The 23,337-nt window shown below is 41.7% G+C and overlaps 1 protein-coding gene across 1 annotated transcript in view; it reads left to right on the forward strand.

Moving 5' to 3' along the window:
- Atxn10 (ataxin 10) overlaps positions 1–23,337 on the forward strand; it is a 132,093-nt gene that overhangs the window by 51,063 nt on the left and 57,693 nt on the right. Inside the window, exons 7-9 of the mRNA XM_028788760.1 lie at positions 3,370–3,535; positions 10,067–10,175; positions 11,813–11,982. Of these exons, the coding sequence (XP_028644593.1) occupies positions 3,370–3,535; positions 10,067–10,175; positions 11,813–11,982 (445 nt within the window). The remainder of the gene's footprint in view (positions 1–3,369; positions 3,536–10,066; positions 10,176–11,812; positions 11,983–23,337) is intronic.

Consider the following 23,337-nt stretch of genomic DNA (forward strand, 5'->3'; position numbering starts at 1 on the left):
GTAGAGCATAACCTGAGTGGCATGCCTCCTACCCCTGGGAGTGTTGAGGCCATTGTGCTGGCTAACTTCAGCTTTTGCATGAAGGGTTACTGTGTTTACTGCTATGTGTCCATGCTGATGTGGAGAGCTCCATGCTGGAGAGGAGAGGGGTGCTGGGAGTCTTGGGTGAAGTGGAAGCTTGGTACCCTTTGTCTCTTGAGGAAGGGTGGATGTATTCTTGGTTAAGAAGTTTCCTTTGGCAGGTCATAAGGACTGAGTCAAGAGTTTTCCTCCGCAGGTTTATGTGACAAGTGCATTTTCCTCCTGAGCATGGAGAATCCTTGGGAGAAGCAAGTAGACAATGTGTTACTCAGAATGTTCCCAAATTCTTTGAGTCAGATGTAGAACCATACTTGGGGAGCACAGGACATAGGAGAATCCTTTGGGGGTGTCTAGCCCCACTGCATTAGAATATTTGATTAGTTCAGGGCTGTGATACATTTGCAGATCAATGAATACAACAATGCTGTACTGAGCATCTGCTGGTGGCTCCTGGGGCATGATGGTGAACAACAGCAGGCACACTCTCTGCCCCTTGTGCTGTGGGCAGTAACTGCACTGTTTCCTTTACTTAGGGGCTGGAATCGATTAGGAACAGATTCTTTTGTGAGAGAAGTTTGAATATGCATGTAGCCAGTTTGTTTGGAATGATTCAGTAATAATGAGAGCCAGTGTTATACACTGTCTGCTCCCCCTCCCCGCTGAGCCGGTATAATTGTTGGCAAGTTAAAAGATGGTATGTACATTGCTCAGGTTATAATGTCTGTATAGCATAGGAGCAAAGGGCAGCTGGTGTTTGGGTGGCTCACTCATGTAATCTATCTAGAGCTCTGTCTCATCCAAGCAAAGGGAAAGGAATAGTGATCACTTGATGGAATCATTGTGGTAGATACCCGAATAGATGATATATTAAGGTCTCAGAGCATGCGTAGTTAGCAGTCAGTAAATAGAAAGGGAATGTTCCTTCCCCGATTCTCTTGCTGTGTTGCCAAAGCTGGTCTCAGGCTGTCTTGGCTTCCCAAAAACTGTTTTAGGGTTTGAGACTGTAGTCTAGCTTCTGGGCCAGTGTGAGGTACTTCTTCATGGTTGGGAGCAAAGTGGCTTACTTCCTGGTGGGCTGGAGGAAGGGATGAGGGACCATGTGTATCCTTCAAAGGCATGCCTTTACTGATCTCCTTCCTCCAGCTAGGCCCACCTCCTAACATTCTCCTATCTCCTAAAATAGTCCCTAGTTACTAGCTAGGGACCAGGACTGTGTGCTGGAGTGGTGTTTATACAAGTGTCTGAGGGCATGCCTGCACACACATGCATGTGTGTGCATATGGAGATTAGGGGATGATATTTCTTCCTTAAGTACTTTCCAGCTTCTTCCAGATCATTCAATCGTTCATTTATTCACATATAGAGAGATTCTTTGACTGAACCTGAAATTCATAGCTTTGGCTCGGCTGTCTGGTGAAAATGCTCCCAAGATCTGCTTGTCTTTGCCCTCGACACTGGGGTTACAGGCATCTAAGGTCATAGCTCAGTTTACCTACGTGTTAGGAATTAAGACTCAGCTCCTCTTGTTCTCATAGCAAGTGCTCCCCAGTCCTGGTGCTAAGGTGTCACTGTGTGAACTGTGTGAATTGATAGTATTCACACTAACACCACCACTGTCCTCAGGTCCTCGAAGTCATTGTGACTTGGCATTGTTGTGGTGTTTTCAAGGTTAGGAATCTGATTGTTTGGGGTAATGCTTCCTAAGGCTACAGGGGTAGCTCTTACTCAGCCAGCTGATTCTACTCTTTGCCGTCTGTCCATCTGTTCATCTGTAGATACAGATAAGGTTTGTCAGCAGCACCACTCACTGCCTCAGGGTGATGAGCTTGCTGGTTCTGGGTTAGTACAACTTACAGCCTTTGAGGCATGTAGTATTGAACAAATTACACCTTTGTAGACGTTCGCATCTAAATTGAAGATTTGCTGGAAAAAATTGAATTTGAATTACAGATCCTTCCTTTCTCTCACCCTTGCTCTTGGTCCTCACCAAAACCTTTTCAGGATTGCGTATATGTGACTTTAGCAACTAGAGCCTCTTTCTCTTTAAATATAACTATAAAACAGGGTTTTGTTTTTTTTTGTTTTGCTTTGTTTTCTATAGAAAATTTCCCTAAGTCTTTTACAAGTTCATTGCTTAAAAAAAACAGAAGTCAAAGTTTTGAGAGAGAGTTTGCACCCATTTGGTCACAAGTGAATTAGAAACAGAATGGACATGTTAGCTCGTCACTTAGAGTCATGGGCGCTTGGCTCGTAAAGGAGAGTGTGCCTGGGGAGCCTCAGGAGGCCTGTTTGTGGATTGAGGGGGGAACAAGTCTTTGAATGTGCTGTGTGATGATTCTAGTGGCTTTCCGTCCTTGTGCCGGAGTAAATAACGCAATGAAGAGCGTTTGTGAGACCATGTGCTGGCTTTCAAGGAGGCAGTCCTGTGCCACGTCACATTTTGCTCCATAGTGAACCTGGTGTGCCAGTCATCCCGTAAGATTGTCATGGAGTCTAAGAATGCTCCTGATGTCATAGCTGTGGGATGGTCCTGGCCACTGTAGTGTCATACAGCGTCTGATGTGATTGTGCTGATGCTAATGCAAACCTAGTTATCCCAGTTGTCAAAAGCACAGCAGCACCTGAGAGTCAGGACTAGTGTGTGTTTAGCACACAGTTGATTGCTTTACAATAGTAAAGTAAGTAAATAGTCTGGGCTAAGCTGGCCAAAACTCATCCATGCCATTTCCTTTTTTTTATTATTATTATTATTATTATTATTATTATGTGTGTGCACACATTACACACATGCGTGTATGCTTGTACATGGGAGTGTGGGTACCTGTTGGATTACAGATGTTTCTAGATTGACATCTTTAATGTAGAACTAATGATATTGCTTGTCCTGTGGAGGTTTGTGAGGATTAAATGAGGTAATGTGTAGTACGTGGATCAGTGATAGTGAATAAGTAATAGCTCACTTCAGTTTGCTACTGTTACATTGTGAATGTATTCTTAAAACTTAAATTGGCAACCTTTATGAAATGTTGAATTATTTTAATGTTAAAAGTGATGGATATAAAAACTGTATAGGGAAGTTCTTGCTGCTATTAAGTCTCATAGAAGAAACTTAAACATTCTTTTAAAACTGGCAACTGACAGCTTTATTAATAAAAGCTTTTCCTAGTTAGATATTAAAATAAACTTAAAAAAGAGTGAAAGCAACTCTTAAACTGTCCTCCTGAAGTCATCCTCAGCAATGCACAGCAGATGTGTCACATGCTCATGTGGGACTCCTTTGTGTTTCAGGGTCACACTGTTAGACATTATGATAGCCAAGATAGTGGGTGACGAGCAGCTGACCAAGGATGACATCTCTATATTTTTGCGCCATGCCGAGTTGATTGCAAACTCATTTGTGGATCAGTGTAGGAACGTGATGAAGTTGACCTCAGAACCTCACACCGAGGATAAGGTAAGGAGACAGATCTCGGCCTGGAGGGGAAGAGCAGACGGGATTTCTAGTTTAATCAAGACATTTATGAGGTTTCTTTCTTAAAAGGTTTTAAAGATTTGTCTTTATTTATATGTGTTTGTTGCCTTTGGAGGTCAAAAGAAGGTGTCAGATCCTCTGGAGCGAGCGTTACAGGTGATGTAGGGCACCTTGTGAGTGGTAGAACTGAACTCGGGTCCTCTGGGAGTGCTCGTCATTGGTGACCCATCTCTCCAGCCCCTGTTGAAAGGTTTTAACTGTACTGTCTGAGGAATGGGCAGCTTTATTAGAGAACTTAGAACTATAAATAAGGAGAAACCCTGCCCACGTTAACAGGTTGTAAAGTAATTCTGTTGATACTTTGAGTTAGGCATAGGTACACAGGCGTGTGTTAAAGACACATAACATCAATGGATTTCCTGCCATTTACCTAGCAGTTCCATAGGCATTTAACACACATTCTGAATGAATGCGTGGATGGTGTCACCCCTGCAATTAGACGAGTAAATTGTTTCTGCTTCTGCTCATTGCCCTCAGTGCTGTAGTCACGTTCTATAGTCACATTGTTGTAAGTGCCCATACTCTCCTGCTGTCTTGCAGAGGGCCTGAGCTAGCTTCCCAGTGTCCGCCTGGCAGTTGACAACCATCTATAGTCTGATTTTAGGAAATATAACATCTTCTTTGACTCTGAGGGCATACATCAGGCAGGTGAAATTTCATACATATAAAACAAAAATAAACCTTTTAAAATAAAATATTATAAAACAAACAAACAAATAACTTCTCAATACAGGTTTCTGAGCTGTTTTTTATTTTTTTTTATTTTTTATTTTATTTTATTTTTTTTGCCAATGGACAAGGCTTGTTTTATTTTAATGACTGATCCACGGGAGGCCACAGCCGGGCCACTATGTACAGACTGAGGGAAGCTTATTTCTTGGTCTCTTCCTCCTTGGACAGAATCTTGATGATCTCCTCCTTCTTGGCCTGCAGGCGCTCCTCCCTGCGCTTCCGTGCTTCCTTGGTCTTAGACCTGCGAGCCTCAGCCTGGTCAGCCAGAAGCTTCTTGCGGGCCTTGTCTGCCTTCAGTTTGTGGATATGTTCCATGAGAATCCGCTTGTTTTTGAATACATTGCCTTTGACCTTCAGGTACAGGCTGTGATACATATGGCGGTCAATCTTCTTAGATTCCCGGTATCTCCTGAGGAGCCGGCGTAGGATCCTCATTCTTCTCGGTCATCCGAGCGTTGGCCATACCCTTCCTCTTCCCTATGCCCATGTGCCTGCCCTCCCGGTGTTCTTCCGGCAGCGAGCCCGGGAATGGACAGTCACGGGCTTCCAGATGATCAGCCCATCTTTGATCAGCTTCCTGATCTGCTGACGGGAGTTGGCATTGGCGATTTCATTGGTCTCATTGGGGTCCAACCAGACCTTCTTTTTACCACAGCGGAGGACACTAGAGGCAAGCCTCTTCTATAGCCTGAGCTACATGGCTGTGGACGCAGCAGCGAAAGGCTGAGCTGTTTTTTAAAAGTTTATTTTTCCTACTTAGTGTAGGTGCTTTCTTCCCCCCTCCCCTCTCCCTCTCTCCCGTCCCCAGTTAACCTCATCACTGTCTCCTTTCTTGACTTCTTCTCTACTAAAGGCTACTGAAGCTAGTTGGCAGTAATTCTATCCTCCTTTTCACTGGAAAACCTCTCTTGTACCTATTTCTTTGGCCTGTCCTTTGAGTTAATGTCAGAATTGTTCTCTCTTGGAAACTGCTCAGTAGCAGAATAGAAGCAGCTCTGGTACCGAATGAAAGATGATACCGAGGCAGCATGTGAGCAGGTGGATGAGCTAGACTAGGCTGCCATTTCTGTGAGACTTAGTAGTAGGTTCGACTTGTGGATAATGGCAGAGAACAGGTCACATGTTTGCTGGGGCTTAAGTCAGGGGTGAGCGTAATTCCACAGGGATACAAGGGAACTTTTTGAAGTGTTAGTCATAGCTGTGTAGTTTGATAGCCTCTGTTTTGTATACTTAAAGGTATGTATACGAACCATACCTCAGTGAAGCAGATTTTAAATACATGTTAGTGGTTGATGCTGGAGTGCTGTTGGCAGTGGTCTGGAGGGTGAGCTCGGACTCCAGAGTGGACGCTCCCTCTGCATGGAAAGGGATGCAGAGAAGCAGAAAAGAGATCATGGTGTGCTCTGGGCAGTGACGTGCGAGCCTGGGAATCTCTTCACTTCTGGCGTAATTGAAGTCATGTTTGTGATACTTTGTCACAGTGAGAGTGCACTGCCTTCTTTGTGGTTGAATTCCAGGCCACTTGGTTGTTGTCTTTGTTGCCTTCAGGTCTCTTCCTGTAAAAGAAAGGAGGATATCTCAGCACTGACTTACCTTTCTGGGGACAGTTGCCTTTGTTCCCAGCAGGGGGAGCAGTGGGGTATGACTTAAAAACGTTTTAAAACTTAATATTCTAGGAAACATTAAAATAAAAAAAAACCCTTCAATATTTGTTAAATCACATCTGACTTTAAATTGTTCGCAAGACTTGTGTTTAAAATAATTGTAGTATTATAGTGAGATACACCTACTCTCTGTCTCTCTCTAATATGTCTGTGTGTGTGCAGGAGCACATGCATGTGTGTGATGTACATATTTGTGGGTGTATATGAAGAAGCAAGGGCAGATATCAGGCATGTCTTCCTTTATTGCTTTCCATCTTACTGTCTTGAAACAGGGTCACTTACTGAACTGGTAGCTTGCTGTTTGGCTAGGCTGATGGGCTCTCTGGGTCCCCCGTCTCTTGTAGGCACATGTAGTGTTTTTACATGATACCAAGGATTCAGACTCAGGTCCTCAAGCTTGCATATGGTCTCACTCCCCGATCCATCTCCTTGGCCTCTAATTTTTTATGTAGAAAAATTTTATATTTTCCCTTCAAATAGTAGTTTCTGTAAGGGAGGAGGAAACACACTACTTTGCATATACTAGACTTTGAGATAAAAGTGGGGATAAAGAGTTACATAGGCTTGAAGGAGACCCTTGAACCAATATTCCAGTATACCATGTTCTCAAATCCTATGCTGGAGCTGGTTGTTAATGTTAACTGCTGAGAGCCTATTGTTCGTTCTAGGTGTTTATAGCCTGGCTGTTGGTTGTCAAGATCATCATGGAAGTTAGTGAGTGCTCCTTAGGGCTCTGCCTTTGTCTCCGCCAGTCACTGGGGAGCATGCCATCAGTGATTTCTTAGGACAAGACAGTTAATACAATTAATAAAGTTTTCAGAAGACTATGACTAAAAATAGCTTTGTTTATCGAGGATTTTTTTTTCCTGTGTAGTTTGAAAACTCTGAGGCTTTCTTCATATACTTCTTTGCAGAAGTAGTTGAGTGTTGAGTGTCCATGCTGGTCCTTTGCTGTATTTTATATACCCATTTCTGGGTTTGATACAAATTTAGTCTGTTTTGGCATAGGTTAAGGTTGAGTTTACTGAATCTTAATTACTCGTCCTGAGCCTCGCCTTTCCTTTGAAAGGTTTAGATTTCCTGATTGCTGTGCACTTTCAGAATTGTCGTTAGTTGGAGAGGATTGCAGTCATTTTTGGTCCTTGCAGCCCCATATTAAGCAACTTTCTGCAGTAGCAATTAGTATGAGCCCGTGGAACGAGTAAGAATGGCGTCTCTGATTGTAGGACTGATAAGGATCGTGTTTGTGTTTTTTGCTCATATTTCAGTTTTCTGTAAACAGTTCTTTAGCTGATGTCAGTGAAACAAAGTTAAGAAGTTTCTGGTTTGCCCAGCTCCCACTTCTGTTCTGCAGAGCCGTTTGTATGTTGTGATACGAAGGCTTCCTTGTGTATTCAAACCGTAAATTGCTTCATCTACTTTTCACAGTGGTGTATGCACTGTTCTCTAGTGTGGCTTTTCTCTGCATGTGGCTGTTTCTTCTTCCATTTGAATACAGGTAGATTTACTGGGTTGTTTTTTTTTTTTTTTTTTTGAATTAGCCTTTACAAAGTCTGTAACCATTTACTAAGTAGTTTATTTATTTGGCGCTGTAAGGTGTGGCATGTGTATGTGCCTGCAGGAGTGTGGAGGTCACAGGACAACTTGGGAGAATCAATTCTGTCTGTCCAACCTGTTGATATCAGAGATTGAGTTTAGGCTGTGGGCTTGGGAGCAAGAACCTGTACCTGCCACACATTCTCAGCGGCCCTGCTGGATGTTCTTCAAAAGATGAATGACGTTTCACTGTTTAGACATAGTTTTCTCCTTGACTCCCTGTTACTGACAGAAAGAAAGTCAGTTTAATCACACCTAACATACACCCCATTTAAGTCATTAAATTTCTTAATTAAGCCAGCATTATTTTTAGTATACCACGTAAAAATTATTCTTTCGGCTGGGTGGTGGTGGTGCAGACCTTTAATCCAGCACTTAAGAGGCAGAGACAGGTAGATCTCTGAGTTTGAGGCCAGCCTGCCCTACAGAGTGAGTTCTAGGTCACCCAAGACGACACAGAGAAACCATGTCTCAAACAAAATAAAACAAAATTCTCTTAAGGACTGGAAAGTTGGCTCAGCAGTGATAGCCTGTATTATTCTTTCAGAGGACCTAAGTTTAGTTCCCTGCTCACAACAGTCTCTAACTAAGTGCTTCTGGCCTCTGTGGGCATCTGCACATATGCCCACACACATACACATATGCTTATATATAATTAAAGATTTTAAAATTTACTCTATTGAAGCTAAGATTAAAGATCGAGCTATAGAGATAAGAAGTGCTTGCCGTATAAGCTTTGGGACCTGAATTTGATCTCCAGAATTCAATGTGAAAAAACCAGGTGTGGCGGTGTGCTCTTATAATCCCAGCATTGAGGAGGCAGAAACAGGCAAAGCCCTGAGGTTCATGGCCCCTGAAGGCTATAAGAATCAGTCAGCTCCACACCAGTGAAAAAGAGACATCTTCTGGCCTCCCTGGGGACCTACACAAACCTACATTCAATCAATGCATATAATTAAAAATGAAATACATCTTTTAAAAAAATTGCAAAGTGTCGTAACAGTCTTCTAGTGGATTGGTGTACCATTCAAAATATTGCTAAACTAATTTTAATGTACATACTTTTTACCCAACAGTTGGATTTCTAAGAATTTACCAACCCACATTTACTTGTTCAAAACTGCAGATATTTGACAAGAGTGTTCAGTATAACATTACTTGTAAAGGGTTTTAATAAATTTTATGTTTACAGAAAACAAATTAAACAAACAAACAAACACAATGCTGTGCTATGCTGACTCAGCCTGCTGTTCCTCCAGTAGACTTGTCTAGAAGAGATAGTCTGGACTGTGCCCACTTAACAGAAGAGACTATTGGAGCCCGGCTGAGCTAATGGGCTTACCCATGAGACTGACTTCAGACTTAGAGTCTATGCTTTTGATATTCTTTTTATCTCTTTATCAGCAAGTGACAGCTTTGAAATAAAGACTCAAGGCATTAAAATTTGTTGTTTCTTGATATTATTTGAGATTTATAGAAAGCTATATTAAAGACTTATCTTAAATTTTTTTAAAGAATAAAATGAATAGTATTATTAAAAAAATCTATCTTTGTCGAAGAGTTTTATCTTCATGACCTAAATTTATAGGTACTACTATGTTTTGTCAAATAATGTACACTTGAAAAAGTATGTTTTGAAATCTGTGAAAATTACGTCTTTGAAAAGTATTTTGGAATATTGGGATGCCATATAGTTGGTGCATGGTGGTTTCCTGGCTGTGCTTTCTGTTTTATAGAAGCTATTAGTAGCTATGAGCTAATATTTTCAAATAATTTTATGTTTTCCATTCTACTGACACATTGTATAAAGTCTTAGATTCACCAAGAAATAATGTAAGTTCTTGAAGTTAGTGAGTTTTTTTGTTTGTTTGTTTGTTTTAGATCACAGGACTTTATTTTTGTGGACAAGAAGTTAATGTGTTTGGAGGGAATGTTTCCATCTCTAAAGTGGAACTTTGATACTGAGAATGCTTTCAAAAGAGAGTGTTTGGATAAGTGTGATGTGTAGTTTGTAATGTGAACATTTATCCCACTGTTAGGAAAGAGGCTTTTGCTTCAACAGGAGCTTTGCTGCCGGGCGGTGGTGGCGCACGCCTTTAATCCCAGCACTTGGGAGGCAGAGGCAGGCGGATTTCTGAGTTCGAGAGTTCAAGGCTAGCCTGGTTTACAGAGTGAGTTCCAGGACAGCCAGGGCTACACAGAGAAACCCTGTCTCGAAAAACCAAAAAAAAAAAAACCCAAGAGCTTTGTTGCATCTTTGCTCCAAGAAGACACATAGTGACATGCAACCCTGCCCTCTTGATGGGGCCAGTAGTGAACCTTCAAGGACATTCCAGCAGTTCTGTTTCTCTCTGCAGATACATGTGTCACATAGCATTTGTTAGAACATTATTCTCTGTCATTTATAACAGTCAAAGTTGAAATTCTGGTTCCTAGCAAGGAGGTTTTCTTGTCATTTTAGGAAGCACTGGTTACAATTCGGCTCCTGGACGTCTTGTGTGAAATGACATCCAACACTGAGCTTCTCGGCTACCTGCAGGTTTTTCCTGGCCTGATAGAGCGCGTGATTGGTGAGTGAACTGGCACACACAAGACTTCAGTTAAGAAGTCTTTGACATACTCTGTGGTATAAGTTCAAACACAAGCCCTTATCTTTGGTGTTTTCACTTGAGATTCTTTGAACTTTTTTCTTGGATGGACTTACGGTGTAATGATCACAGCTCAGGTTGCTCAAGCTGAGACCACATTGTTCCTTCCCTGCTGTGGAGCTGGGGTCCTGCTTTGTAGTATGATGACTAAGCAGGCCTTTCTGCAAATACCTATGGTGTCACCTCAGAGGAATGTTTATGATAAAACTGAGGATGGGGATTTGCAAATGATAAGGGTGATTTTTGTAAATTTTATTTTACCATAAGTTTTATTTATAAAATCTGGTAAGAGATTTTCTCCAGTTATACTTTTGAGAGCAAAGAAGAGTATTTCACTCACATTATAGATTTACTCTTGAAACAAGAAATCTTTTATCATTAGGAAAACATTATTTGAAGCATTACTGACTTTACTCAAAAGCTATTTGCAAATTAAGTTCAATAGAACCTTGGTTCATGTGGATACTCAGCCCTAGATTTTGCTTGTCAATGTCTAGTGCTTTTCTTTAAAAAAAAAAAAAAAAAAAGTCCGGTACCTTTTCATGGATGTCAATATACAAGAAAGATGTCTTTATATCCACAAATGTAGTTGAGCTATCAGTGTCTGTCGAAGGCATTTAGAATTCCTTCCCAGAGTTGTATGGTTTTGTTTTTTTAAGACAGGGTTTCTTTGTGTAGCCCTGACTGCCCTGAAACTTCCTCTGTAGACCAGGCTGGCCTTGAACTCACAGAGATCCACCTGCCTCTGCCTCCTGAATGCTGGGGTAAAGGCATGTGCCGTCATATCTGACTAACAGAGTTCTATTTAGAATGCAGTACTTTTAATGATAATCAGATTAAGTTACAAAACAGGGACTCACTCTGAAGCTAGGACAAATGTGGATTGCCATCTGTCTCCGCCCAGTGAGCTTCTCTGTGTCCAGTTGCTTCAAGTAAAATTATGAAAGTGATGTCTGCATTTAATGGGTTTATTCAGAGGGTTAAATAAAATAATATGGAAAATGTATAAGTCCTATTTCTATAGGCTGCTTGGGATATTCATAGTATATAGCAATATTATTTCTTGTGATTGTAGCTAATGTCAGTTCATGGCCAAGTCTGATTAGTTAGTCATTGAGAAAGCTATAAGTCATTACTAAAACCTCTTGTAATTTACACTTACTTGACTAAGTTATCACATTAGATTTTGCATAAATCAATTGAAATTGAAAATCATTTTGTAAGAAAAAGTAGTTGCAAAATTTTAGCTAAGTTTCCTTTGTGGATAAATAGAAAGGCCAAGTGAGGCTAATTGTTCTGATCAGCCTCCTTCAAACTGGGACTTTAAACAAATGAATGGAAAAGCAAAGAGGCTGTCTGGTTATTGTTCCTGCTGCTGTATTTCTGGCGGTGTGAGGATGAACTGGAACATGCCAGGCAAGGGCTCTCCTTTGTCCCCACACGAATCATCATTGAAGAGGGTTGGCACATACTTTATTGTAATCCATTAGGTTTGTTTATAGAGAACTTAGATAGTTGCTAATTTCTTATGGAAAATGAACTGTACTCATTTGCTCTAGATGTTTTACGAGTGATTCATGAAGTTGGAAAAGATAGCACGAGCATCTTCAGTCCCTCTGACTCTCTAAAAGCAGAGGGTGACGTCGAACACATGACTGAAGGGTTTAAGTCTCATCTCATTCGTCTGATTGGAAACCTGTGCTACAAGAATAAAGACAACCAAGACAAAGTAAGGTTACTTCTTTCTTGCTGTGCCACGTATAACTGTTTAAAGTATGCCATTTAGAATTTAGAATATCTTCTCTCTGGGCAGGGGGTCATGTTTGATTGAAAGAATATCTATAGATTAATATGTAACATAAGGGCTGGAGCAATGGCTCAGCGGTTAAGAGCACTGACTGCTCTTCCAGAGGTCCTGAGTTCAATTCCCAGCAGCCACATGGTGGCTCACAACCATCTGTAATGGGCTCTGATGCCCTCTTCTGGTGTGTCTGAAGAGGGCAATGGTATACTCATATATATAAAATGAATAAATAAATCTTTAAAGAAGTAACATAAATAGAATATTACATAGTTTTCTACAATAAGTATGGCATGTCATACTTGAAATTTTTTACCTCTTATTTTAGTGCTGTTTGTGTGTGTGTTATGTGTATGAGTGTAAGATAGTATAGACACGTTTGCCAGTACACACATGTCAAGTTGTTCTCCTTTCAACATCCATTCCGGAAATCAAGCTTAGGTTGAGAGGCTGTGCTCCAAGTGCTTTTTATCTGCTGGGCTATTTACCTGCTGAATATATTTTGGGTGTTTTCCTTTCTTGTAAATTAGTAATGTTTGTCTAAAGTCTTTTATTTAAGACTCTATTATGACGTAGACAATAGTCAGTAAAGTAAAAACAAAGACAAGCCAGGCATGGAGGCAAGTGGGTCTTAAGCAGTTCTAGGCTGGCCAGAGCTACATAGTAAGGTCTGGTCTCAAAAACCAAACAAAGAAGAACAACAAACAGTGATTAACAGGTTTGGAGATTTTTCTAGTAATGCGCATTTCAGAAACGTGGAGTCAAGCATGTTGACACACACATATTATCTATGCTCCAGGAAGGACCAGACATGGGGTTTACTACTTTAAGGCCAGCCTAGGATGCATAGCAAGACCTGATCTCAAAAAGAAAACAAATAAAAAACAAAACAAACAAACAAAAAAACCCCTGGCCTTTCCTGTAAGGGAAATCCTTGGCTTGTGTATCCTACACTTACGGGTGAGTAGTGCCTTGATCTAGGTCTTCTAAAGTAGGTCTTTGCTTATGTTTGAATCACATACAAACCTCCAAGCATGGCTCCAAGCAGGTAGGCCATGGATAAAATTATTAAAATCTGAGTTGTCAGACTCCATAGTCTATATTAAGTCAACTAAAATAAGTGTTCACTCAAACAAACATACAAATAGCCCTCTTTAGAGGAATATAATGTAATTAAGAGTTTCCACAGCATAGTTTACACAGTGTCTAGCATCCAAAACAAAATCACCTACATGAAAATGTACTTTATTGTTAAAAGAATTGTTAATCAAAATAAGCTGACTACAAACCAAGAATTTTAAAGGAGCAGATGTAACAGTGAATGGATACTATATGTTATATCAATGAAAAGATACAATAAAAATAGAAACTAAAAGACAGAAAGTTTAGAAATGAAAGATACAGTATCTGAGATGAAAAGGTTTATGAATTCTTACCAGTACCACCAAGATGGTAGGGAAGTGTGCATACTTGATTTGATAGTAGACGGCATCTGTTCTGAAAACGATAGGGGGTAAAGATGGAAAGCAGAGTCTTGTGATATGCCGCAGTTGTTAGCAGTTCTCACAGTCTGTTACATGGTAGTCGGCTCTGCTTTGTCCAGTGTGTGTACAATTAGGATACTCCTCCTCATAGAGCAGGCATGTATCTTAGACCACTGACTCCCTCTTGGACACTTACAGGACTGATTTTTGTAAAAGAAAGTTGATGGAGAATAAGATACTTTACTTTTTAATAACCCAAACCTTTCTTTAGGAGCACACCACAGCTGAGTTCTTTTGTCAGTGATTGTTTTGTTGCTAATTTGGAGTGACCTTTTACAGGAACATGACATAGTAACCCTTAGGCTTATGAAACAGTTCATAAGAGTCAGGAGTATCCTAAGTAAATGTGGAGTGTACCCAAGCACTGTGTGGAGGGCTCTGGGGCCCACTGGAGGTTACTGGTGTGTTCTCTAATAGAGCAAACACTCTGGAGAGCATGAAGGATTCATTCTTTGAGTGTGAGAATGACTCTCTACCCCAGTGTCTTTCCTGTGCTAACAAGAGGCTCAAACCTGAAAGTATTACTGGCCCTCCCCGCCTTTTATGTTCTGGAAGCTTTAGCTCAGTCCTGATTCCAGTTGGATAGTAAAAATGTATTTTCCTTGCTTATTTTTCCTATAAGGGGTAAAGTTCAGTAGCTTTCAAAGCCTTTTGTTACAGTTTTGGGTAAGTGAATGTTTGGGGAATAGTTCTTTATATGTCTGTCACTAATTCCCTGTCTGTTGTTTAGATGTTTTGTTTGGTTTCTATGCAAATTGGAGCCTGTGGATACATTTGGCTTTATCTTTCCAAGACTAGATAAAGATCCAGGGTAGGGGATTTGTCTCATCTCACTAAAAGAAGAGAGGAACGGATGATTTCTTTGTTTAGTGCTGTGTGGCTGCATCATGTCTACTTACAGGTTTGTCAGCTCTAACCTCTGCAGTAGCCTTGCAGAGCAGGTTTTGCGGGGATAGCAAAGGAGAGGCTGTCGAGTGGTGTGTGAACCCAGAGTAGAATTTAAATTTGTTTTCCTGAGAATTTCCAGGTCTGTTCCTGGTCTCCTGCACTCTAATGTAGACTTTGTGAAGATCACCAGCCCATAGGCCATCCAACTAGACCCTTTCAGCTCCTTCTGGGTTCACCTACCAAATTCCAGTGATTCTTTTATCTCTGTTTCTTATTCACTCCTCCATCAACTGTGAATATCTTCAACCTTCAGGGCCTTTTGGTTGATGAAAATTTGCCTTCTGGGAAGGTTCTATTTTAGGAATGTGAGAACTCCTTTCCTGGGAAAACAGCCATCTCCTCTCTACAGGCTCCTAAGAACACACCAAAGTATGATCCTGGGGAATCCATAGTTCTGGGGAATCAGGGAGTTTAGAGGCCTTACTTTGGGTAAGAGACTACTAATAAGAGTGGGGGACTCCAAAGCAGTAGCACCCAGAAATCTTTCCCTAGTGTGGATAATGGCTTCCCCAAGGCTTCAGAGACGGAGTTCCTTCCAGCTAAGCTTTCCCGGCCTATATACTGTAACACCTCAGAAGCTACTCCCCATAGGGCAGGATTTCTTGCAAATGGCTGGAGACACAGGAGGGAGAAGAATCTCCTCTGAGGGTAGGAAAGTCATCTTTCCTCTAGTGACCTCTGTGAGGGCTCTTGCAAGCAGGGACAACTTCTAAAAAATGCACTTGTTTTGCTTAAAGGATTGTGTTCTATAAAGAACATCTGGGGATCTTGCCTCTTACCCATCAAGCTATTGACAACAGGGACTTTGGTAGAATCTTTACACAACTCTTAGTTCCTCCAGAGTCTATATAGAAGCCTTTTGAGGCCTACCTGATTTCTGCTTGTCATGTATTTGTCATTCATTGATATGTGATGTCCAGCGGCTGGGTAAGGCACTCCTGTGGAGTTTTGAGTTTCCTTTTTTTTGTATCTGCAGTGGGTCACTAGAGCCTACTCTGAAAAAGATTGACAGAATTGTCACCATTAGTTTCTAAATGGAGAAACCAAGGTCAGGGAGATTTCAGTGTGATTTAAATAAACAGAAATTTGAATCAGTTTGAATGCAAACTTGGTGCTGTATGTTCTGAAGATGACATTAATGTCAGTAGGGGCTAAATATGCAGACAGGGTCTGAAATGTGGCCTTGTATTCTAGGGTGTCCATCCCAGAATAGTTCTTTCTGAGCAAAGCTGGACTGCCAGGGCATAGAGTTAGTGGGATGGGAGATCATCTCCCTTTGTTTCTGCACCTTTCAACAACCTGCTCAAAAATTTATGGAAGCCAGCCCTTCCTGGTCACACGTGGATCTGATGCTCAGGTTGCTTCCTGAACTGTAAAAGTGGCTAGATTCCCTTACCAAGTTGTGAGAGAGGTGCTCCTGATCCTCCCAGCCTCCCCTTTTCTCTGTCTTTTGTGCTCCACTTACTTGGCATTCCTTTGTTACAGCTGTAATGATTAGTTTACTTTTAACCCCTGGTGGACTAGATGGAGAATGTCTCTGGGTTTGTGTTGTAAGTTCATGGATGTTAATGCTGTAAACATACACTGCCCTCTGGCTTCTTTGACAGAACATGGTTCTATCAAACCGTGGTTAACTCTTCCTCTTCTTCTTCTCTTCCTCTTTCATTCTTCTGCTTTTTACTACTGTTGTAGCTTCTCTAAGTAATTGCCTTATTTGAAAAAAAATTTTTTTTAATTTTTAAAGCTAAATGTACTATCTGAAATATCTGGGAAGATGAACCAGTTTATCTTTTTTTTTTTTTTTTTGGTCCTCAAAGAACAATGTCATTGACTGAAGTACATGCACTTGTTGCCAAAGGCTCCCTGGCAATGGCAGTCAGCTCTTGCTTCTTTCCCTCCCGCTACCCCTCCACCTTGTAGTGATTCTCAGCCTTGGTGCTGGTGCCTGGTGGTCTCCATGTTGACATATGTGCACACAAAGCTTTCATTGCGTGTATCACTTCATTTAAAGACTAGTCAGTACTTTGTGAGGTTCAGTGTGTGAGGAAGGTGTAACTCATGGCCTTCTGTCCAGAACTGTCTTCTAGGAAAGAGGTTCTTAAACATCTGTGACCATAAAAGCACATTTGTTACCTTTTTTGCTCATTGTGTTAGCCCTTTAAAATTTGTACCTGGTAATTCGTAAGTGAAGGTTTATCTTTTGTGATCTTTCATTTTTTAATTAAAAGTGTAGGTCACTCTATAGTACTATAGGTCTCCAAGTGTTTCCATACATACATGCTATTTGTTTTGTTCTTAGTCATCCCCATTGTCCTCTCCCACCCCTGCATTCCTCTTACTGATCCCTTCCTTTCTTCCCCATGGTGGTTCTTTTAAAACATGTCCTCTCTATATGAATATAATGTTGTTGTTGCTCGTGATCAAACGTGTATGGTAGGCAGACCCTCCACCACTGAGCAGTGTCAGTTGGCCTCTAACAACTGATCTTAAATACTATTTGTTGTAGGGCTGGACAGAGATGGATTGGCAGTTAGGACCCAAATTCTGTCCCCAGCACCCATGTTAGGTGGCTCACATCTGCCTGCAGCTCCAGCTCTAGGGGGGTTGACATCTCCTCTGCCTCCTCAGCACCTTCACTCACAGGCGTAGAATTAAAAGTAAAATGAATCTTGAGAAAATTGTTGTATGTTCACTACAGCAATATGGAGTGTGCTCCAGGAGTCATTTGTAAACAAAGCCTAGATAAAAGAAACAACTTTGCACCTAAAAATTAAAATTCCTTTAAATTCTGAATTTTGAGATAACTTTTGCAAGTCGTTTATGTTTGAGATTCATTTGTTTGCTTAGTCAGGTGTATGTATTTGGGGGCTTGTGTGTGTGTCACTGTGCATGTGTGGAGGTTCTGTCCTTCCTCAGTATAGGTCCTGCCTGAAACTGAATCATGTTGTCGGGCTTGCTGGCAAGCAAATTTACCCACTAAGCCGTCTCACCAGCCCTATTTGGGATATTTTAATACATTCTGACTTAGTGTATGCCTTACGCCTTAATATATGCCTTTTTGTATGGTTCGGTTCAGTTTAGTGTCTTTGTAAGCAGTGTGACAAACCTTTCAGTTTCTCACAGTCAGAGCAGGCTGGCAGGCCAGTCCTTTAGTTCCCTCCTGTGTAACGTAATTTCAAGCAGGGTGCTTGCTTAGTGAATCAGGAAACGGGAGACAGATGTATGTATGGCTTGGATCCCAGTGCCCCAGCTGTTTCATTGAGCTTGTTTTCAATGAGTGACTGCTCATTGTCCATCAGTGCTGACTAATGATTGGTTGAATAAGGACTGGGTTAGCATGTTCTAATGTCTTCCATTGAGCAGCTGTAGCATAGGCCAGGGTTCCAGAGTCCTTACTGTCTGCCGCCAGAAGGGCCATGTTCTGTAGTCTTGCCCTGTACTAGAATCATGTGGACTTCCCCTTCCCTTCCCTCCCCTTCCCTTTCCCCTTCCCTTCCCCCGTCCGGTCCCCCTTTCCCTCCCCCCGCCCTTACCCCTTCCCTTCCCCCTTTCCCTTCCCCCTTTCCCTTCCCCCTTTCTTTTGTTTTTCCGAGACAGAGTTTCTCTGTGTCCTGGAACACAGGCTGTCCTGGAAATTACTGTCCAAGCTGGCCTCGAACTCAGAGATCCGTCTGCCTCTGCCTCCCAAGTACTGAAATTAAAGGCATGTGCCACCACCGCCCAGCCCCAACTACTTTTCTCATTCATATATTCTCAAGTTGCTCTTTTAGAGCTGCTGGTCACATGGAGCTTTGTAAACCTTTGGAAACTTAAGACCAGCCAGAATCAGGTTCTACTCCATTGTGTCTTCCTTCCCTTGATAGTGTTGCTTTTCTACCTTCCTCTGCCTATGCAATTGGTTTCTGTATGTGGATATATCATGGTGTGTACTTCAACATACATGTGCTTATGTTTTGCTTTTACTTGTCTTTGGTGTGTATAGATTAACCACCAGCCAAAGAGATATGTGAACATTTTGATTATAGCTCAGTTTTACCATAATAGGCTCCTTAATCTGTTTTCAGCTATACTGACAACCCCAGACCTCCTTCCTGGCTTCCACTTCTCTATTATTCTTTCATAAAACTCTCTCTCTCTCTCTCTCTCTCTCTCTCTCTCTCTCTCTCTCTCTCTCTCTCTCTTTCCTTCTTCCCTCCCTCCCTCCCTTCCTTTCTAAGATTAACTAGCTAATTAATTAATTTTCATGCATATGTGTCTTTAGACACACCAGAAGAGGGCATCAGATCCCATTATAAATGGTTGTGAGCCACCATGTGGTTGCTGGGAATTGAACTCAAGACCTCTGAGCCATCTCTCCATCCCCCATAAAATTCTTTCTATATGTCTCCTGCTGAGAAATTTATTGTACCCAGTCTTTGCATGGATCTTGAGCTGATCATTCTGTATAGGTGCTGGGTTGCTGAACTGTAAATGCATCTGGACTTCTTTCCCAGGTCATGGTGTATTGTCGTCCATCTTCTCAGGGCTCAGTCCCGTGACTCTGCCTAGTTTCTTGGAGCTACAAAGTAAGCTGTGTTCTGTTGCTGCTGTTTTTCAGTCCTTACCACAGGCAGTGGCTTGCAGTAGTGCAGACCCAACTAAAATTCAGTGACCACAAATTGGCTCCTCGGTCAGCCGTCCACTGACTGGAGTGCCATCAGTTCTGTTCTGAGCTTCCATGCTGCAGATGGAGACCGCCGTACTCTGTGGGGTCCTGAGGACTGAGTGTGACTGACTCTGACACACTACTCAGACTCTACGTGGACCTGAGCCCCCTTTCAGGCTGTTGGTAGATATAATTCATTTATCATCTCCCAACTATATGCCTTAAAAATTTTTATTACATTTATTTTTGTGCAGGAGCGGTTGGTATGTGTGCCTGTGTATGATGTTATGGTGTGAGTGTGGATGTGGAAGTCAGACCACTCATAGGAGTTGGTTCTCTATTTCCACTGTATGGGTTCTGGGTCTTGAACTTAGGTTCTTAGGTTTGGTGGCAAGTTCTTTTACCCACAGAGCCATGTTGCTGATTCCCCCGCGCGCACGCGCGCGCGCGCGCGCGCGCGTGTGTGTGTGTGTGTGTGTGTGTGTGTGTGTGTGTGTGTGTGGAGAGAGAGAGAGAGAGAGGGAGAGGGAGAAATATTTATAGATAACACATCATAGGAATTTACTAAGTGTAAAGTAATCTTGATACCTTGTCTTTTTAGGTGGGGCTTGTTTGAGGAAGTAGTAAAAGCATGTAAGAGAATTTTTCTTTGGGACTAGAGTACTGTTTTTTTTCTTGTCAGGTCTACCACAAGTGCTTTTCTAGTTGAATTTTTCTCTTGGCATTATCCAAGAGAATGAGGAGAAATATTGTCTATATCTATTCCAAAATGTGTTCTAGGACAGTCTGGGAGTATAGAAGGACCTCCCTCCTTTATTTTATTTAATGTGTGCCCCCCCCACATTAATTGTACATTTAAGTTGTGGACATTAAATTGTGGACAAACAAACAAAAGAGGACAGCTTTTGGAAATCAGGTCTGTCGTTTCCCTGTGTGGTTTCTACAAATGGAGTTGATCAAGCACAAGCAGGTGCCCTTACTCCTTGAGCCACTAGCCCTGGAGGAACTTTTCAGTCTCAGGTCTGTGTCCTCTTGTCTGCATTGTGTGCTCTCAGAGTTACAGCTTATTGATTTGATGATTGAGTGTATAGACAAGATCTGGCTCGTTTAGAATTCCACTTCTTTGTAATATAATCCAAGTTCAAGAAATATGTCAAAATTCATAAATCAAGCTGTCACCATTAGTTTCTTGAACTTACAGTTCCTGCTACAGAAAGTGAAATTAAAATTCCTATCTTGAGGATACATACAGAGATTAGTTTGTTGCAGCTGTACTTTTTTTTTTAAAGGCATAGAGGATGGCTGCAGTGGTAGCTCAATGGTAGAACATCTGCCTAGCCTGTGTAGGGCCCTACATTCAATCTCTAATATTGCCAAAAAAGTTAAAGCTCTGGGGATGTTTTATTGTTTGATTTCAGGACTCCTCCTTTTCTGTTTTGTAATAGGAGTAGTCAGCTTGTGCTTCCGTGGGAGGGGCATGACGTTCTTTAAAAGGGAGACTTACAGGAACAGCATGCGCCATCTGTTGCTGTTACTGCTGCATGCCCAGGTCCATGTTTTGTGTTTCCTCCTGATACCCTACTCCTGGTTGAATCAAACTGCTGAGCTCCAGGTTCAGTGAAAAAACCTGTCCCAGAAAACAAGGTGAATGATTGAGGAGGCCACCTGATGCTACCATCTGGCTTCCCTGTGTGCACATGCAACACGCTTGGTTTTTAGCATGTTTAAGTTTTTTCTTGCAGCACCTAAAAGTTAAGAGGACCAGAGTTATTTAACATGTGCGTGCACACACACACACACACACACACACACATACACACACACACTCAAAGAGGCATGGATCTAGAGGTCCTGTTTGTCTCTGATAGGAGGAAGATGCCAGTTCTTAGTGACTATAACCATTTTTCCTTCCTTTGTTCCCCTTGCATGGTCTGTGCACACGTCCTTACCTTGCTCAGCCAGTATCTAGGGTTTAAAAGAATTTCAATTCACCTTTTATAGAAAAAAAAATTAAGAGTAAAATATTAGCATATGATCTGGGGAATTTTACTAACAAAAATAATTAAAAACTCATATCAAAGTGACTGGAGACATTCTTGACTGCATATCAATTTTTCAGTGTGAAAGAGAGGGCAGAGGCAAGCAGACAGAACTGGAAGGGTTATTCCTGCAGTGCTAGGTTTCTGTTTTTCTACTGCAAAGGAATAGGATTTGTATTTACCTTCTGCTGGCAGGGGATCTGGTTTGGACATGTTAGCTTTTGGTAAATGAGTGCATGTTTCACATTTCTATTGCATGTCAGAGTCTAATAAAAACCCAAGTATTTTTGACACTGTAAAGTTTCTTTCTATCTCTGTAGCCATCATTAGTTTGGGAAAAGTTTTTATTTCAAGTGTTAAAACTAACTCCTTCCATTTCTGAGGGAACAAAAAAGATGGAACTGCCTAGCATACATCTAAAACGTTGTCAGTCTTTGGCAATAAAATTGTTTGCTTTTCCTGGCAGCAAAGGATCAGAGTTACATTCTTATAAATATTAAAAAAAAAAAGTCTGTCTTGAAGTAATTATTTGGCACCCCCTTCCTTTAAAAGCTTGTCTTATTTTGGTAGAATTTAATTTCATACCACCATATTCTAGTTAGAAGCATTGAGTCTCCCACGCTGTGATGTTTAACTCAAATCTATGTTACTGCTGTATAGCAGTTGGAAGAAGCCTTTTCTATTCTGTTCTCCATATAGGAGCTGCCGTGCTGTTCTGCCATCATGGTAGAAACCTGTAGTTTAGTTCAAGTATGCATTTGCCATCTGCTGTGCACCAGCTGGTGTTCTAGACAGTGAGAATGTAGCAATGGGTTTGGCATAGTGCCCTTTTGAGGAAGTCATGTGCTCAGGGAGACAGACATAAGAACTTGCCATTTAAGTGAGTTCGTGTGGCTCGCCTGAGATTGAGTGGCTGCCGTGTGTACCAGAGAGATGGGAAGGCTCCACCGAGTTCAAGACGAGCCCTGAGCCCTGCCACTATGTGAACAGATGAGGGAAATGGGCTGGGCTGCCTGCTGTGGGCCAGCCTCCCTCAGAAAGGGAGTGCACATGCCTATGAGGCTGGCTCATGGCTCAGCACTGGGGTTTGCCAGCTGGCCTCTGAGTTCAGCTAGTGGAGCTGAGTGTGAGGACGGTTGGTCCCTTCATTTCTGAACCTTCTTGTGCTGGTTTTAAGATGGACTTTCATTGTGCTACCTGCTTATATTTGCTTTTAGTTATTTAAGGCAATTTTATTTTCTCTAGAAGATTGGTGTTTCCCTAGACCCTTGTCCACGGTTTTTCTCATTTTTTGTATGTCTCTGTCCTTGTCCCTTTTCACTGCCCTTCTCTCCTCTTCTCATCTCTTCAGTGGACTTTTTCCTAGTGACTTATGGGCTTTTAATTTGTTCTTGTCCTGTGGGATTGGTTTCTTTAAACATGGAGGACCCATGGCTCCTGTCTTGTAAGCTTGTTCTCAAACTATGCTTTGCTTTTGTCTCCATCTCCTGACATCATAGAGGGTCTGTCCACCTCTTGTCAATTTTAATTTTAAGATTCTGATCCTATGCTGACAATAAAATTTGGGCTCATGGCAGTTGTCTTCCTGTGTTCTGCCTGCAAATGTCTCAGTAAACTGTAGCCCTGTTGAAGGAATGGTTGGGAGTTTTTCATAAACTGGCAGCCTGTGAGTGAGCTCCAGAATTTTACCTTCCTTGTCACTGCCCGCTGAAGACTTTTAAGCTACTCCCCCAGCAGTGCTGAAACCCGGTCTTCTGCAGACCTTATCCCAGTTATATCCTGGGGACTTCTCATTTGCTACTCTGGATTTTCATTTCTGGTTTCTCAGGATGGTGCAGATGCCCTTCCAAGGGTTAAGCAGAAGACCATATCCCACCAATCTTGCAGGAGCTACTGAGAGCAGCTGTGAGCCAGGGACCTGCAGTATTTACTCTGAACCTTCCTTGATTGCCTGCTTTTTCTATCATTGATTATCTTCCCCCTTTAGCACAGTGCATGGAAACTCCACTGTAGAGGGAAAAAAAACCAGTTTAAATTCCAGTGTTTTTGTTGTGTTTTGTCTTCCTTCCTTCCTTCCTTCCTTCCTTCCTTCCTTCCTTCCTTCCTT

This window comes from Grammomys surdaster, unplaced genomic scaffold (assembly GCF_004785775.1).
Source record: "Grammomys surdaster isolate TR1022 unplaced genomic scaffold, NIH_TR_1.0 125767, whole genome shotgun sequence".
In the NCBI taxonomy this organism is placed as follows: domain Eukaryota; kingdom Metazoa; phylum Chordata; class Mammalia; order Rodentia; family Muridae; genus Grammomys; species Grammomys surdaster.